Source organism: Orcinus orca, chromosome 8 (genome assembly GCF_937001465.1).
Source record: "Orcinus orca chromosome 8, mOrcOrc1.1, whole genome shotgun sequence".
Classification (NCBI taxonomy): domain Eukaryota; kingdom Metazoa; phylum Chordata; class Mammalia; order Artiodactyla; family Delphinidae; genus Orcinus; species Orcinus orca.
In genome coordinates this window covers 27674233-27690219 of record NC_064566.1, presented here as the reverse complement: position 1 = coordinate 27690219, position 15987 = coordinate 27674233, and the positions used below count along the sequence as shown (strand labels likewise).

General features: G+C 44.2%; 1 protein-coding gene across 1 annotated transcript in view; it reads right to left on the bottom strand.

The window, feature by feature from the left end:
• Window positions 1-453: 453 nt before the first annotated feature.
• MPPED2 (metallophosphoesterase domain containing 2) overlaps window positions 454-15987 on the bottom strand; it is a 172732-nt gene continuing 157198 nt past the window's right edge. Inside the window, exons 5-7 of the mRNA XM_004263953.4 lie at window positions 7754-7869; window positions 3884-3997; window positions 454-1278 (exon numbers count right to left, since the gene is read on the bottom strand). Of these exons, the coding sequence (XP_004264001.1) occupies window positions 1160-1278; window positions 3884-3997; window positions 7754-7869 (349 nt within the window). The 3' untranslated portion in view covers window positions 454-1159. The remainder of the gene's footprint in view (window positions 1279-3883; window positions 3998-7753; window positions 7870-15987) is intronic.

Genomic DNA, 15987 nt, shown 5'->3' with positions numbered 1-15987 from the left:
CTCAACAGCATTTACGATGGGAAAACAGAAATGACTATTAGCGACAATATTTTGTGCTAGCGCAGATTGCATCGACACACAGTGCAAAATGGGGGGTGGGGTAGGGAGAAGGAAGTAAGAAGACAATTCTGGGTATTTAAATATAAAGGACAACTAAGCCTTATTTTAGTCAGCTTCCATTGCATCCATTTAAGTCTATACACGCCTGTGACTGTACCTAGAAGTAACTCAAGCTCTTTAAGACCTTGAGTTCTGAGAAAATGTGTCAGCTCCTTCAGACTTCTGATGCCCTGCTTCAAGCACCCCTTTACAGTTGTACTGTCCTTGGCAATATTAAACTCCTAACTTAGTCATAATACACAAAAAATATTTATATATATAAACCCATATTGAAAAGGAGTCTGCACGCTCTTTTTTCTTTTTTTTTTTACTGCATGAAATACCTGCTCTTGACAGATTCCATTTCCTTATTTTTAAAGCTAAAATAATTTAAAAGAAACAAACATACAATGAATCCTTGTATAATCACAATATGGATCTCACTAGCTAAGCCATCCTCTAAAAGAGGGCCGTTTTCTTCCCTCGACACAGCTTTCTTTATAGTGACAGTGTTGAAGAGAAGTCTTTTCCACGCCTACTTTTGTTGAAAAGATTGTTCTAAATCCGGGCCACGTCTGCAAAAAAGAAGCATTCCCAAGAAAAACAACAACAACAAAACATCAAAAAATAAAATACTTCAGACAATACTCTTAAAACAGTTGTGCAAATCTGGGTGGTTTTTAAAACACTACCTGTTTCTTTTTTTTTTTGTCTTTTTTTTTTTTCCAGCTTAAAGCATATTAAAATAAGACTTTTGTCACCTTTTCAAAAGAAAGCTTGGCTGTCCTTTGGCGAACACTAACAATTTACAATGGCGTGGCCTTTGAGAAAACAGAAGTCATTTTACAAATTCACAACGCTCCTTTGATTCCAAATGGATGCCCCATTTAAAAAAAAAAAATAAAGAAGAAGCACAACCTCTAGCATCATTTGTGTTCCAGCAATTTACAAAAAGAACTCACATGATCTGGAAATAAACAAGGAAGAGAATGTAAGTTTATAATTAGAAAAATGGCAGTTTTTAGACCTTTCCTCACATTCCAATTGGGCATTTGGAGGTTCAGGAGCCCTGTGGGTTTGGAAGGTCAAATATAATTGGAGGGTTGGTCGGTTGAAAGCTGACTGTACACGTTGAGGCATTGATGTACGTTGTGTAACCGTCGGTCATAATGCCGTAACCTGTGGAGATAGAGTGTCACACTTACTGTAAAATATACAAATGACAGTGATTCAATGCAGGGCCATCAGACAAGGGAAACAAAAAGTCTTTGCCAGTGGGCAGTGAGATGAAATTCAGTAGAGCATCCCCCAGATATTACAGCTTTCAGAAGCTGCCTCCCAATTTTACTTTCTTTAAAGGGAGAATCCTCTACTTCAAAGAAAAGTGATTCTTTTTTCTTTCAACACTAGATTTTATTTCAACACTAGATTTGTTGGGGAGAGGCTGTGATTTCTTTACTAGTGAAAATAAAGAAGAAACAGCTTTTCCTCTTTTTAAAATATGATTTTCATTTCAAAGCCCTTGTATTAACTATCGAGTTCCAGGGAAGAGAATGAGTAACATCAGAAACCCCTCAGGGGCAAACACATCCATCATCCAAACCTCAAATGGGCTTCAGGACAGGTGAGAAGGGAAAGAGTATTGCATTGGGAGTTGGGACAGGTGAGCGCTTAGCTTCCTTACCTATAAAATAAGCTCTAAACTGCCTCAATGAAAGTTAACAATAAGTGACCTTATCTTACTTGAACTGTGTGGTTTTAATGCTGAGTTCCATTCCATCCAAAAGAATCAGGTAATCAAATGTCCAAGTGATCTGGACACCATAGGACACTGCTTCCTACGCTTACCTGGACACTGGATCAAGCAAAAACACTTCCCATAGGCAGTATAAACCTCTTGTGACCTATTGGAAGAAAGCTAAGAAAGTTTCTCTGGGTCTTTGGTACGTATATTCCTTTTAAAAGTTTTAACATGTTGAAATTTCTAGCAGGTTTGCAAATTTGCACATTTCCCTGGATACCTTATTTTGTCTTACAGCCTCTGCAATTAAGTTTGTAATTCTATGCTGGTATCAGGCTCTGTGAAAAAAAAATTATCAGGACTTATAGAAATAACTGATAAGAGTTTTTTCTTCCATTTGCTAAAATTTCTCCAAGTAAGCCTGTGGAGAGCTTAATGAGGGTCAATGGAAAAATTTCTTAAGAAAGGAAAAGGAGCATTTCAAATGTGCACTATTTAGTTCTGGGGTCATAAAGTCTTGTTATCTCTCTCCATCAAGAGGTTGGTATTTGCCCTCTCTCTGCCCTCTTCAGCTGTCTTAAGCGAATAAAAGCAAGACAAAGTTTATTTGAATATGATCTCCTCTCTTTTAAGCAAGTTTATTATTTTGGGACTTCAGTGGAATTCCCCAATTGTCTGGCTAGTTTAAAGCTAATTAATGACTAAAAGAAAAAAAAGATGAAATGCAAACTTATAGGCACGATGCAGGAATTCAAACCTGATAACTGCTCCCCAGAAATGCTATTTAGACACCATCTCGCATCCTATTGCCTCCCCTCAGCCTTTATCATGCCTTAGAGAAGTGCGCTCCTTTTCAGGGAGTATGGCTTAACGTCAGGGCAGGATGACATCCACTCTTGGGGAGCCGCCCCCCGCTGCCACTGCTTTCCATCCACTCAGCTCATGCCTGACTTGGAGCAAGATGGACTTTCTCTGGCCTCTGCAGGATGATTTTCAATATGCTGTTTATTACCTGCCTAGCCAGGAAGCCACTGGATTGAGGGCTTTGAAAAGCAAACTTTACTTTTTGCTGGGTCAGGCCTAAACTCCTCACCTGTTGCAGGTTCATAAATAACTCCAGAGAACAGCCGTAAGCAGGGGCTGGAGTGAATATGGAGGCTGCCTACATACATGCACCCACTGCACACAAATGTCTGTAACCAGGAGAGGCCGGTACGGCCAGAAAACCTAAGGCCTGCTGAAAGAGGCCTCGGGTCTGTCCCAAGGCCCAGTTACCCCTGGTTTGAAAAAGTCCGGAGAGACAAAACTAGAGTCCTGAAGGTTCCCGTGAGGCCTTCCGGTTCTGTGAACTTGATTCTAGATGACCTGGGAAAGCAGAAAACAGCCACTGGACCAGTTCCCACCTAGGGGAGATTTAATTATGCTGTTTAACCTCAGCCCGAGTGTATAGCACTGATGATTTCTGAGGAGTCTGAAATGGTTTTCTGAGATTAGTAAGGAAATGTCTGCCTGCAAATGTGTGGGTTCTATCACTGCAGTTCTGTATCTTTCATTGCACATCCAAAGTTATTTTTTAGACAGTCTTGTCTTCCTGGGTCTTTGTGTGTATTCCATATGAAACACAATATTTAGGTAGAAGAAGACATAGAAGTTATTTAGTCTAAATCCAGGCCATTTCTTCTGATGCTCTTAAAGAGAAAATCTGTCCTTTATTCCCTCAGGGCTTCTCTACAAGCGGTGGTTATCGAACATTCTTCACTGGAGCCCTGAGATTCCAGAAATTGTCTGGGGTTAGTGCTGGGTTTTCCAAAAGGTGGTTTCTTATTCTCCACTCTGCTTAAAAGAGAGCAGCTCCACAGAAAACACTTCTCAGCTTTATATATGTGTTTCTCCTAAGATTTCATCTCATGAAAGGGTTCCGCTGGGAAAAAAGAGTTTGGAAACGACCACGCCAATTACTCCTGGTGTAACTAAGGTCCCCACTGTGAATGAGATCACGGATAATGACTCAACATGTTGTGAACTCCTTTCTCCCGGTCTTACCTTCATGGATTCCACCAAACACATGGAGTTTGGGCCGGACTCGCCTCTGGACTGTGTTTAGAAGCTCCACGCAGCCCACTCTCTGAAGTTCCTTTGGAACCCAGTCTCGAAAACCTAAGAGTAAAATGCAATCAATACTCTTAATTTTCTGTCTCCAGGTAAGGTTTCATTTAGACTTTCAGGAAGCCATAACTCACAGAAGGTTTATTACATGATCTGTAATCCTAGCCTCTCCATTAACGCTCACAATGGCTTTTAAGGAACTTTTCACTCGTCACTTTGTCTTCTTTAGGTTCTTGAATTTTTTTTTCTTTTTGGTTTCTCTCTTTTTTTTTTTCCTTCCTGTTAATTAACATTTTTTTTCTGTGAGGGATTTGATTTATTCAGCCCTGGGTTTCAACTCTTCATGGGCCCAATGACATTTATTCCCTGTAGTCCCATAAGCTCTCTTTTCTCTCAGTTCAGTTACTTTCTCTCTTTTTTTAATTGTATCTCTCTTATAGCAGTCTACTTCAAGATGGTTCAAAGAAGAAGGGCTAGCAAGGGCTTCCTGTAAACTGGCCACAAGATGCCTTGCTCTCTTTATTTTCTTTTTCTTTTTTAAATTTTTGGCTGAGCCACGGGGCATGCGGGATCTTACTTCCCCGACCAGGACTCGAACCCACACCCCTTGCAGTGGAAGGGTGGAGTCTTAACCACTGTGCCGCCAGGGAAGTCCCACTTTACTCTCTTTAGACGCATCAACTCTTAACCCTGGGTTCCTGATGACCCAAGCTTGGGAATGCCAAGTTCCTCCTCCAGTCTCCTCTTTAACAATAGTGCAGCCACGGTGACCCCGTGGTGGCATGCATGAAGCTGGGGCTGATTGACTGTCTTTATGCAAAAGCCACTTCGTTCTAAGTCTAATGCAAAAAAATCCATAAAAACTGACATCAATCATAGCAAAAGTCAGCTATCTGAATGATTATGGCCCGGAATGGAATCCAATCACCTCAGTGGGATGGGGTAGAAAGAAAGCAGATAGGACAAAAGGCTAAATCATAATCAGTGGGAACCCATTCCATAGTTCCATTAGTTGATTTCTACTATTCAGAAATGATCAGGCGGAAAGGGACAGGCCAGCTTATTCCACTTCGTTTGGCAAACGGTAAAAATGAAGGTTTAGCATCTCTGTAAAGACGTGTTGGCTGGTGAGCGGCAGAAAATATGGGAAAAACACCAGATACAAGTAGGGACCCTATACAAATCCAATCAGGGATTTCAAAACTTGGTTAGTTAGAAGGAAAATTCTCTAATCCACAGTGATTGGCATATTCCCTCATGGATGTGTTTTTCTTGAAGAGGGAAAACATCTCATTTCACATGCAATCACCTAAGAAAGTGTCTTGCTCGTACCATAATAGTGAAGTCCCATGTGCCGTGGCTCCCTTAGCAGGAGAGAATTCAAGGCCAATCCCCACGCCCACCCCCTACCTCCTAGTCCAGAATGTTCACAAAAATCCCAATAACTACACTGATTAAGGCTCAACATTACCTTATGAAAACTTTGCCTGACATTTTATTTTGGAACTCCCTGATGTAGGTCTTACTCTGCTATATGCACAGCCACTCTCTGGATTACTCCATCTTTACTACAAAGAGAGGGATGGTAGCCTCTCTATTAAGAGTTCCTGGAGGGGGCTTCCCTGGTGGCGCAATGGTTGAGACTCTGCCTGCCGATGCAGGGGACACGGGTTCGTGCCTCGGTCCAGGAAGATCCCACATGCCGCGGAGAGGCTGGGCCCGTGAGCCATGGCCGCTGAGCCTGCGTGTCCGGACCTGTGCTCCGCAATGGGAGAGGCCACAACAGTGAGAGGCCCGCGTACCGCAAAAACAAAAAAAAGAGTTCCTGGAATGTCTGAATTCTTTGGAGGCCAGAATGCCACTTGCTTTTGTACCAAAATTAATGACTTGATGAAGTCTGTGAATGAACTGTTCTGTTCAAAGTTATATTCCAAATAATACTTCAGGTATGTAAATGTTTCTATGCTGAGGACGCCCAAGTCCCTCACACTACACAGCCTAAGGGGGATTAAGCCTGCACCCAACTAGGCTGCTCAGGGGAAGGATCAGGTTGGCTGGGATGTGGTCTCTGTAGGGTCTCGCTGTGTAACTCATGCTGAGCAGAATATTTAGCCAGCAATTCAATGATTTGGTTAGTCTCTAATGATTGCAAAATAGGGAAATGAATTAATCATGGCTTGATAAAGGTTATTGATAAGTATAATCTTGTAAAGTATGGAGGGGGCAGGATGGGGTAGGGAAAGAGCATGGGGATGGCGATTCTGAAGCTTTGAAAAAAGTCAGGAAGTGCTGATCTTGTGCAAATCTGTACAATTTCCCGGCCTGCAACAGAACTGCCTTCCCTTCTCTTGCTTCCCTCCCACGCCCCATCATGAAAATGTGCCACTGTGGCTCATGCCCTGGTCCTCCCTTCCGCTGTTTCTTTGTGAAACACAGAGCACTTCCCTTGTAAGGGCAGGAAGGCAGCACTAAGTGGCGTGAAGGGGAAAATATCTACAAAGATTAAATTCACATTAGGGGATGCGTGTTAGATTTTTTATTTTTCAGGCCGACAGAGGAGGGAAGTGACATGGATAGTAACCCCAAACCACAGGAAAAAAATGATGAACATCATTTATTTTTGTATTGCTTTCCTCCTCTCTCCAAAGCAAGATGATCACGAAAACTTTTCTAGCCCTGTACATTTAACAATTTGTTAAGAGGATAGATTTCATGTTATGTGGTTTTTCGTATAATTTTTTAAAAGAGGAAACTGTCCTACTAAAAGGGAAACATCTGGATTGCCTGAGCATACCTTAGTTTGACAAGGAAGGCTGCTGGTGTAATAGACACCCAGTAGATGGGAAGATCAAGGTGGTAGTCCTGTTTGAAAAATGTTCTGTGGCTGAACCAAACCACTAACAAGCTCATGAATAATTAGAAGATTATTATATAAATCAAACAATCATCTTCTGACCTATAATCTGGGTGACTGAAGGTAGCTTTGAAGCATATTGGCAATCTAAGGCTGGATGCAGGTTCACTGTATCTATAAGATGAGTATCTTTTTTTTTTTGCGGTACGCGGGCCTCTCACTGTTGTGGCCTCTCCCATTGTGGAGCACAGGCTCCGGACGCGCAGGCTCAGCGGCCATAGCTCACGGGCCCAGCTGCTCCGCGGCATGTGGGATCTTCCCGGACCGGGGCATGAACTCGTGTCCCCTGCATCGGCAGGCGGACTCTCAATCACTGCGCCACCAGGGAAGCCCATGAGATGAGTATCTTTAAGTAATATTCAACGTAAGTCCTTACTAAACACCTTAGCTAAAAAAAGAGAAAAAAAAAAGGATTCTTTTCTTGTATAATTAGCTTGATGATATACTTAAAGATCTCCCAGGTTCCACTACTATATGGGAAAGGAAAATGAACTACTTTGAACGAAAGTTTCCATCATTTCATTACCATTCAAAAGCCCTGTGATTGGGAGGTCTGTGTCTTCCTTCCATTCCCCCTCCCACTCCCTCACTCCAAAGTGAATATAGTTCTTAAAATAAATTATCAAGCTCAAAAGACTGTGGTGCTCTATACTCATCTGATTTTCCCTGACCTGACTAAATCAAAAAATTTAATTTCAAGAACACCTGTAAGCCCAGCAGAACTGCTGAGTTCAATTATCATACTGGGTTCCTTTAAAGACACTGACTTTTCTTTTTGTATTCACTTTTTTTTTTTTTTTGGAGGAAAATGATTATGTCCCTGAAGCATTATTCATTATGCTTGGGAAAAAAAGGCATCACGTATGACGAAAGTACACCTTTGCTTCACTTACCGAGAGGAGGTCCGTGTGTCATGAGTATGTCGATGCCCTCAGGGATAAGGTTCCACTTGTCCAGCAGAGACTGACCTCTGGGCAGGTTAAAGCCCCAACCATTAAACCACGGGGTCCTTTGGGGGAGATAATGCACATGGTATCAGGCCAGCAGAGCCACGTTTCCGCTCTACACTATTTCTCTCTCGCACATTCCCCCACGGTTTGCATTGCTCTCTTTTCTCTTTTTGATGGTTGGCCCTGGCAGCAGGATGCTTTTTTGTTGACTGCTTCAAAACCAATTCATTTGAAAGCAAGTGTGGAGCCTACAAATTGTTCAACTAGAAAGAGGCACGAGAGCCTTTACAGTGGAGACTTTCCCAGCAGACCCCTATCAAAATCCTAACAATGCTTTGTCTTCCCCCAAATCTCAGTGCTTCCAAAGGTGCCCAGCCCAGATCCGAAGCATGTCCATCCTTCCTGCAGTGCCTCGGGGCTAAGAAATTCCATCAGCCCTCCTTCTTCCTCCCCATCACTGTGGAATGGCTTCACCAGAAAGATTCTTACTGAAATCCTTGGGGAAAAGGACAAGTGCTCCGAAGGCAGAAACCACCACACACAGAGATGTTCTGAACATCCCGGACTGAGAATGCTGAAAAAATATTGCGGGGGGTGGGGGTGGGGCTCTGAAAGGTGAGGTGGGACACTGAACAAAAAGCCAAAGTGGAACTTTCCTCCGGTCACCAAAGGGAAGATTTCTGGGGACACCGCTGTTCACTCTGGAATCCAATCTCCTGACAGTGAATGTGAGCATTTCACCCTCTCGGGAACTTCTGCTCCAGGAATAAGTTTCTGAGATTGATGCTCTACGCAGAAACGAATGGCATCTTCATCCATCCAGTGAGCATTTGTAACTGGAGCTGAAAACGTCTCTACCATGTATAATAACGGGAGGATGATCAAGTTTTCTCTACAAATACTACAGGCTACATCACATCAGAACGAAACAGTTCCCAATGCTGTCCTATTCCCAAACATCTAGATGTAACCATTATGTTTTGAAACTGACTCTCTTTGTCCTGGAGGAGAATTCCAGTTTGCTAGGGCGTAGGCGTCAAAGACAAGTTGGTCAATATTCTGGCTAAGCCCAACTTCTGCCTTCAGCTTAAGCTGCCCCTTCCACGCCTACTGAGAGAGGTAACCCTGTGTACAAGAGCACCTGTTCTGTCACAGCTAATCAAACAGGGGGCATTATTATTTAAAGCCAATCATGGCCCAGACTAACCAGTGTCTTTCAAGACTCTGCACTCAGAAACACTAACCATCATTCATTTGGTGGTGGGCATGCCTAGTCAAGGCCAGAGGTGAAAGGATGGCCCCTGAAAGCCATGTGAAAATTCACCTTACAGGTAAGAACCGCAGTTCCCACTGAGGTGCCTGAGAGAGTAAGTTCCAGAGATAAGAGACTGTGTGGCCTCAGCTTGAAAAAGAGAAACCAAGAAAGTATCTGACTTGGTCCCTAACCACTTTCCAAGTCCCTAAGCCATCCTCAGGAAGCTTACTTGTAATAACAATAGCTATATAACAACAGTAATCGTTATTATAGTTATTATTTCTTGAGTGTTTGCTCTATGTCAAGGTACTATTCTAAGTACTTTATTTGTATCGACACACTGAAACCTCACAACCAGCTCATGAGGTGGGTGCTATTATTAACCACATTTTACAGATGAGGAAAATGAGGTACAGAGAGCTCAAGTAAATACAGCCAATAAATTGGACATAAACCCAAGCAGTTTGGTTCCAAAACCCAGACTCTTAACCTGCATGCAATTCCCCTTCTTTTATACTACCTGAATTAACTTACTACTTGCCCTGAGTGAGCCCCCTCTGTACTCTTTCAAGTTTGAGTGTCTTATTGCTTAATGCCAAACGAGCACTGGACTAGAATAACACAGCCCTAAGATGCTGAAGTGCCACCAATGGTTTTTGCCTAGCCAGCTCTTTCTGCCTTCTTTTGGTAACAAGATTTTAATTTCCTATGGAGTACCTTTCCCTCCCCCCGCTCAGTACATGTGCTCTGGTAAGGCTGACTCATCTCTGCTCAGAATGAAGCACGTATGGCCTCTCCATGAGCAGTGACTGGTCTAGGGATGTGCATATGACCCAAGTTGGGCCAGTGAGCGCCATCCTCAGGATTTTGTTGGTGCTACCTAAAGAGAAGTCATAGTTTCCTCTCTTTCCTATCTTGAGAACTACGTAAGCCTGCTACTGCCTGGGAGCTATCTCAGCCACCATGCAGATAAGCTTGTGCTTGAGAAGCAAATCACCACAAAGAATGCGAAGCCAAGAAGCAGAGTGCTTTGATGACCTTGTTGGACACGGGGAACCAGCTGTGCCTGAAGCCAATCACATTTTTCTTCCAAGTATGTAAGCCAGCAAAATCCTTTTCTTCTGATTAGCTTGAGTTAGATCCTGTTTCTTGCAACCGAAAGAGTCCTAATATATACAGTCACTGTATTTAGTGTAGAAACGACCTATGTACATATTGGCAATGATTACCCACCCCCCAAGATGTCCACGTCCTAATTCCCGGAACCTATAAATATATTACCTTACATGGCAAAGGTGGATTAAAAGTTTGTTTGGGAGCTAATCAGCTGACCTTAAACTAGGGAGATTATCCTGGATTACCTAAGGAGGACCCAGTGAAACCACAAGGTCCCTAAAAGTGGAGAAGGGAGGTAGAAGAGGAAATTAAAGAGGTGCAATGTAAGAAGGACTTAACCTGCTGTTGATGGCTTTGAAGAGGAAGGAAGAGGAACATAAAGCCAAGGAATGTGGGCAGTGTCAAAAAGCTGGAAAAGGTAAGCAGAGAAAACAAACGCTCCCACAGAGTCTCCAGAAAGGAACACAGCCCTGCCGACACCCGGATTCCAGCCCAGTGAGACCCGTGTCAGGTTTCTGACCAACAGATGGTGAAGCAATAAACGTGTCGTTTTAGATGAATGGATAAAGAAGAGGTGGTATATATATACAATGGAATACTACTCAGCCATAAAAAAGAATCACATTTTGCCATTTGCAGCAACATGGATGGACTTGGAGGGTCTAATGCTAAGTGAAATAAGTCAGACAGAGAAAGGCAAATACTGTGTGAGCTCACTGATATGTGGAGTCTAAAAAACGCAACAAACTAGTGAGTATGACAAAAAAGAAGCAGACTCACCAGATACAGGGAACAAGCTAGTGGTTACCAGCAGAGAGAGGGGAGGAAGGAAGGGCAATATAGGGGTCGGGGAGTAAGAGGTACAAACTATTAGGTCTAAAATAAGCTACAAGGATATATTGTACAACACGGAGAATAGAGCCAATATTTTATAATAACTATAAATGGAATATAACCTTCAAAAATTGTGAACCACTATATTGTATGCCTGTATATATAATATTGTACAGCAACTAAACTTCAATTAAAAAATACATTAAAAAATAAATATATGTTGTTTTATGCCACTAAATTTGTGGTGATTTGTTACAGAAGCAATAGAAAACTAATACGGTATCTAAACTGTCTGAGCTGGTTATAAAATCCACGGACTGTGAGTGGCCTGAGTCTCACCTGGTGCACAGCATGTGTTCAATCAACACGGCCCTTCCACAGCCACACTGTCTTGCTCGGCTAGGGGCAGTGCTTTTAGTTTCCTCTGAGGAAAAGGCAGTGCTCACTTTCTTATCCCAGTCTGTCGGGGATGCACCAGGCATCGTGGGTATGGGGGTGAGGCCTCGTAGACCCTTTCAGAGCTTTAATGAGTCCACCCTGCTCTCTCTTGCCTTCTAGGACTCCCAGACTGCAGGATCGTAAACATTTTCATTAGACTCTAAAATAGAGTTTTCCCAGTTTGGGATACCCATCTTTCCCCTTTACTTTACAATAATAACCCTCTTCCAAGATTTGTTTTAAAAGTAAAAAGAAAAAAAAAAAAAAGGCAAGTTCAGAACCCAGTGAAGATTCAGTGAGCATTCTGGCGTGAGAGAGAGAAAAATAAGCAAAAACATCTGTTCTCCTAGATTTTGCAAACAAGCTTCTGGGCCTATGGTTCCTGTCTGAATGGCGAATAAAGAAGGGTTTGAAAGAGTCCCAAGCACACCCAAGTAGTTGGTACAATGAGGGGCTCTGATTTCACTGCCAGAGTCTGTCTGAGGGCAGTCAGCCCCTGAACCCCGAGGATATCCCAGGGGCTTCCAGCGTCAAAGAACGGGACTTATTTTTTTCACTCTTTCCAGTTTTCCCTCATAGAACTTTCTCTTGGAAACCTACAGCCCTATTCCCCCAGGAAATGCTCAGTTTTACAAGTGCTCTGTAAAAGATTAAGGCAGGTCCATGGTCTAGAGGTCCCTTAAATTTTATTTGGTTAATGTTAAGCCTGTGACAAAGCCCAGACATTTCCAAGTTAAGGGTAAACTTTGAAAATGTTGGGCTTTTCTTTTGACTCAAACCTGTATGTACATGAGACAGAGGTTAAGTTATATGAAAGCGAACATTTATTAAGTCCCTGATCCGTTTTTACCTAGGGGTTTGGTTTTACATAGGCTATTACATTTAATTCCTCATAACAATACTTGGGCTAGGTATTATCAGCTCTGTTTTTAGATTAAAAACCTGAAGATCAGTGATATCAAGTAATTTGTTCACTTTCCTAGGATTAGTAAGTGGCGGAACTGAGATCTGAACCCAGACCTGCTGGCTGCAAAGCCGATGTTCTTTCTTTGCACAATGCTGAATTAAAACCTTCCAGCCCAGTTTTGGTTTTGGCTCTCACATACATAAAGTAAACAGGGCTGATCCATACGGTCTCTGAGGCTGTGCACTGTGCAACTCTAGAGGGCTCCATGGCATTGTGGGACGGAAGTGGCTCTTAGTGAAAATGCAGTGTGAATTCAACAATGCTGGTACGGCTTCTCTGGGATGCTTTCTGTTCCTCTAGATCCCCTAGATCAGGCCTTTTCCATAATACAGTGACCAGGAAATGGGAAAAGCAGCCCAGTGATGGGCTCCAGAATTATCCCAGCATGGTGTAATAAGTGGGGCATACAGAAATGGGAGACCCATGTGCTAATTTGCATTCTGGCATCAATTTGCTAATGCACAAGACCCTTGGATAAGAGAAGGTCCTCAGTGTGCCAGTTTCCTCATCTGAGCAAAGAATGAATGGGTGGATGCGATTACGGGAGTTCAGGATCGCTTTTAGGCTGCAGAAATCTTATGCAGAAGCCCCAGACCCAAAGCAGGTATGTGCAGGGGTGTTTCTTGCCAGGGGACGGGGACGAAGGGGCTCTGAGCCTGTTCACTCACTCAGCCCCCTCCTCCTTTCTGACCTACGCCTCTGAGCACAGCTGGCAAAACCTGACGCTCGATAATCTTTCTGTGATCTAGAAATCCCCAAATTCTGTCATTCTGTGCAGGCTATCAATGTTCTGAGTAACTGCTGTGAATTGCCCTCAATGAATTACCTAAATTGCCTGTAAAGGACCAAGTCCAGTGTGGGAGAAATAGCTGCACAGAGCAGAGACCGACTGTGTCAGCATCAATGAATAATGCTTTATCCAGTTGAGTTTCAACCTGAAACACGAAACCCCAGCAGTGAGCCCCCCAGGAGTTCACTGGGAAACATGTGCACAGCCGACCTCCCGAGCCCCACAATGAGTTTTGTTCTGTAGCAGTGGGGAGGCGAGGGGGGAAAGGAGGAGGGAGGAGGGAGGAATCCAAGGGAACAATGTCTACTGCCTTGGCCAAGGACTTAATAATTAGCTGTGACTAACAAATGCCACATGGGAACCGACTTGTAAGAAAATGTCCCACAAAGCACCCTATTGCCAGTGGGCCAATCCGAGCCCACGACCGCCCCTCCTAGACAGGGATTAGAAAATCCTGGAAGGAAGGGGAGTACTTCAGCTGCCTGAAGCCAGTGGACCGAAGACTCAGACGGATGGAAGCTGGGGATGCTTTCAAGGCGCCCTTCCCCTTATTCTCAGAATTAGAGGCACTTGGCCTCTCGGGGCTGAGAGTCCAGGGGCAGGTGCTGCGGGAGTCCACATAGGCAGAACTTGTTCCAAACAATGTCAATACAAAACAGGTTTGCTCTCTGGAAGCACGTTGAGATTAAATCACTGCAAAGGTCATCTGTGTTTGCCGTACACAATGCTGTGGTGTGGGCGGAAGGGAGCTGCCGGCGCATAAATCCCAGGTTTGGACAGGTGAATGGCCGTTCACTCCCCGACCAACTTCGGGGGGGGCTGGGTGCACCCCAGGAAAGCAGGATTTGGAAATGAGCAATTGGTACTTGTTCAGCTCACATGGGCTACTCAGGTTCACTGCCCTGGTGTTGGTCAGTGTGGACAGACTCCCCATGGACCCTGGGTCCTGGGCGGACGGCATCACAAAGACTTGGGGTTCTTCTGAATACAGTCTCCTGGGTGCCCGCTGCAGAGATTAGGGCTTGAGATTCTGCAGGAAAGCTGTGAAGGGGAAAAGTGCAAGATCACGAGCACCCAGACTTAATGAAAGGGCTGGCGTGTTGGCTGTGCCACTTAAAACTACGAGAACCTGGGGGTTTTGTGAAAGTTAAGCCATTCTTGTTTTGGAGGCCGTGGGTACGAGTGTGTATTATGGGGTCAAACAGACCCATGTTCAGTAGGTCTGCTGCTTACTGGCTTCTCTGATCCTGTCTCCTCATCTTTCAAAAAGCAGCAGAATATCCACCCACGTGGATAAAGTGAGATAATGAGATAATTTATGTAAAACTTTGGCAGAGAACTGCCAGCGAGTATTAATGTGCAGCTTCTAATTTATACATGATATACATTGGCACACAATTGCTCATGTTATTTTTTTCTCTCTAGAGTTTCTCAAGCTATGGCTCATCAAATCATAGACCCTGCTGCTCCAGACTCTGGAAAAGTCCCCAGTGCACAGGCAAGCATTACTAGACGGCTAGATAGAGGCTGATTTCCTCCGGCTGATTACTTATTAAAAGGCGCTTCCTCGGCTCACTTTTGAGTGGAAGTTTTTCAGAAAGGCACTCCCTCCCTCGCCTGGCAGCCGGCTCAGTCTTGCATAGACAATCCTGTGGAACGTGAGAGCACAAGGTAAAACGGTTAGTCAAGCTGCTTGGCCGGCAAGTACAGGTGGCTAGATTTTGACAGGATTTTAAATTGGCGAAGTTCAAGGAAGGGGTTCACTTTGGGTCCTTGGAATATTTATAATAGGGGGCTCAGAGAGGTTCACCGCAGGAATCGACACACTACTAATTAAAGCCATCACCACCGCCTGGCACCTCTGTGAAGCAAAATTCAGAAACCAGGAGCCAATTTCCACAATCCCTTTCTTTTCTAAATGGTGGTGCTTCAGAATTGCAACCTCTTCCACGCCCGGCACTCCCAGCCACCATCGGCCCCTCTCTGACTACACATCACACCAGGTCCAAGGGAAGCTAATTTAACCACCGCTGGTTAAAATCACACCGCACTTCACAGCGCCTTTCACATGCCATGAAGCTGTCATGATAATTCTTGATCTCTGGCTCACCTGACAGCTCAGCCCTCCCTTGACTGCAAAGCTTCCCATCAGTTAGAAATAGCAGTTTCCCTGGCACCAGATGTGTCATCCTGCACATCCAGATGAAAGGCAGACACCTGCCCCGCTCCCCTCCTTGCTTCCCTTTCTCTCCATTGCTCTGGAGTTTGTTTAAGAAGCCAGCCTTCTCCCTCCCCAAGTCCCTCCACTTGGCAGCCTGGAAGTTACTCTTCCATGCAATTAAAAGGCTGTCTTGCATTAGCCCACGGAAGAACGTCACATCTCGTGCAGCAAAGAGACGCACACGGTAATTGACATCACTAGGAGAGAGATGCAAAGCTTCACTTCAGGGCAAGATTGACACCTCTGGGCAGCTGCCTGGGAAGAGCCTGCCTCACCCAAACCAGGACTCAGCTGCCTCCAAAGGGCAGTGCCGGCTTCTGTCACACCAGCTGTCCAGTCCCGTCACTTCACTACGGCTTTGTAGATTGGTCTTTCGTTATAAGGTCCTTGGGATGAAAAGAGATCCTGTTTTGATAAAGGGAAGCCCTGGTTGAATAATATGGTCTGCTGCCATAGACAGGATAGGAACAAATCATACCCAAGGTAGTCACCTGGGGCCCATGAGCTACAAATAGGGTTTTCGTAAACCAAGGCAGCACACGCCGCTGTCTTGACA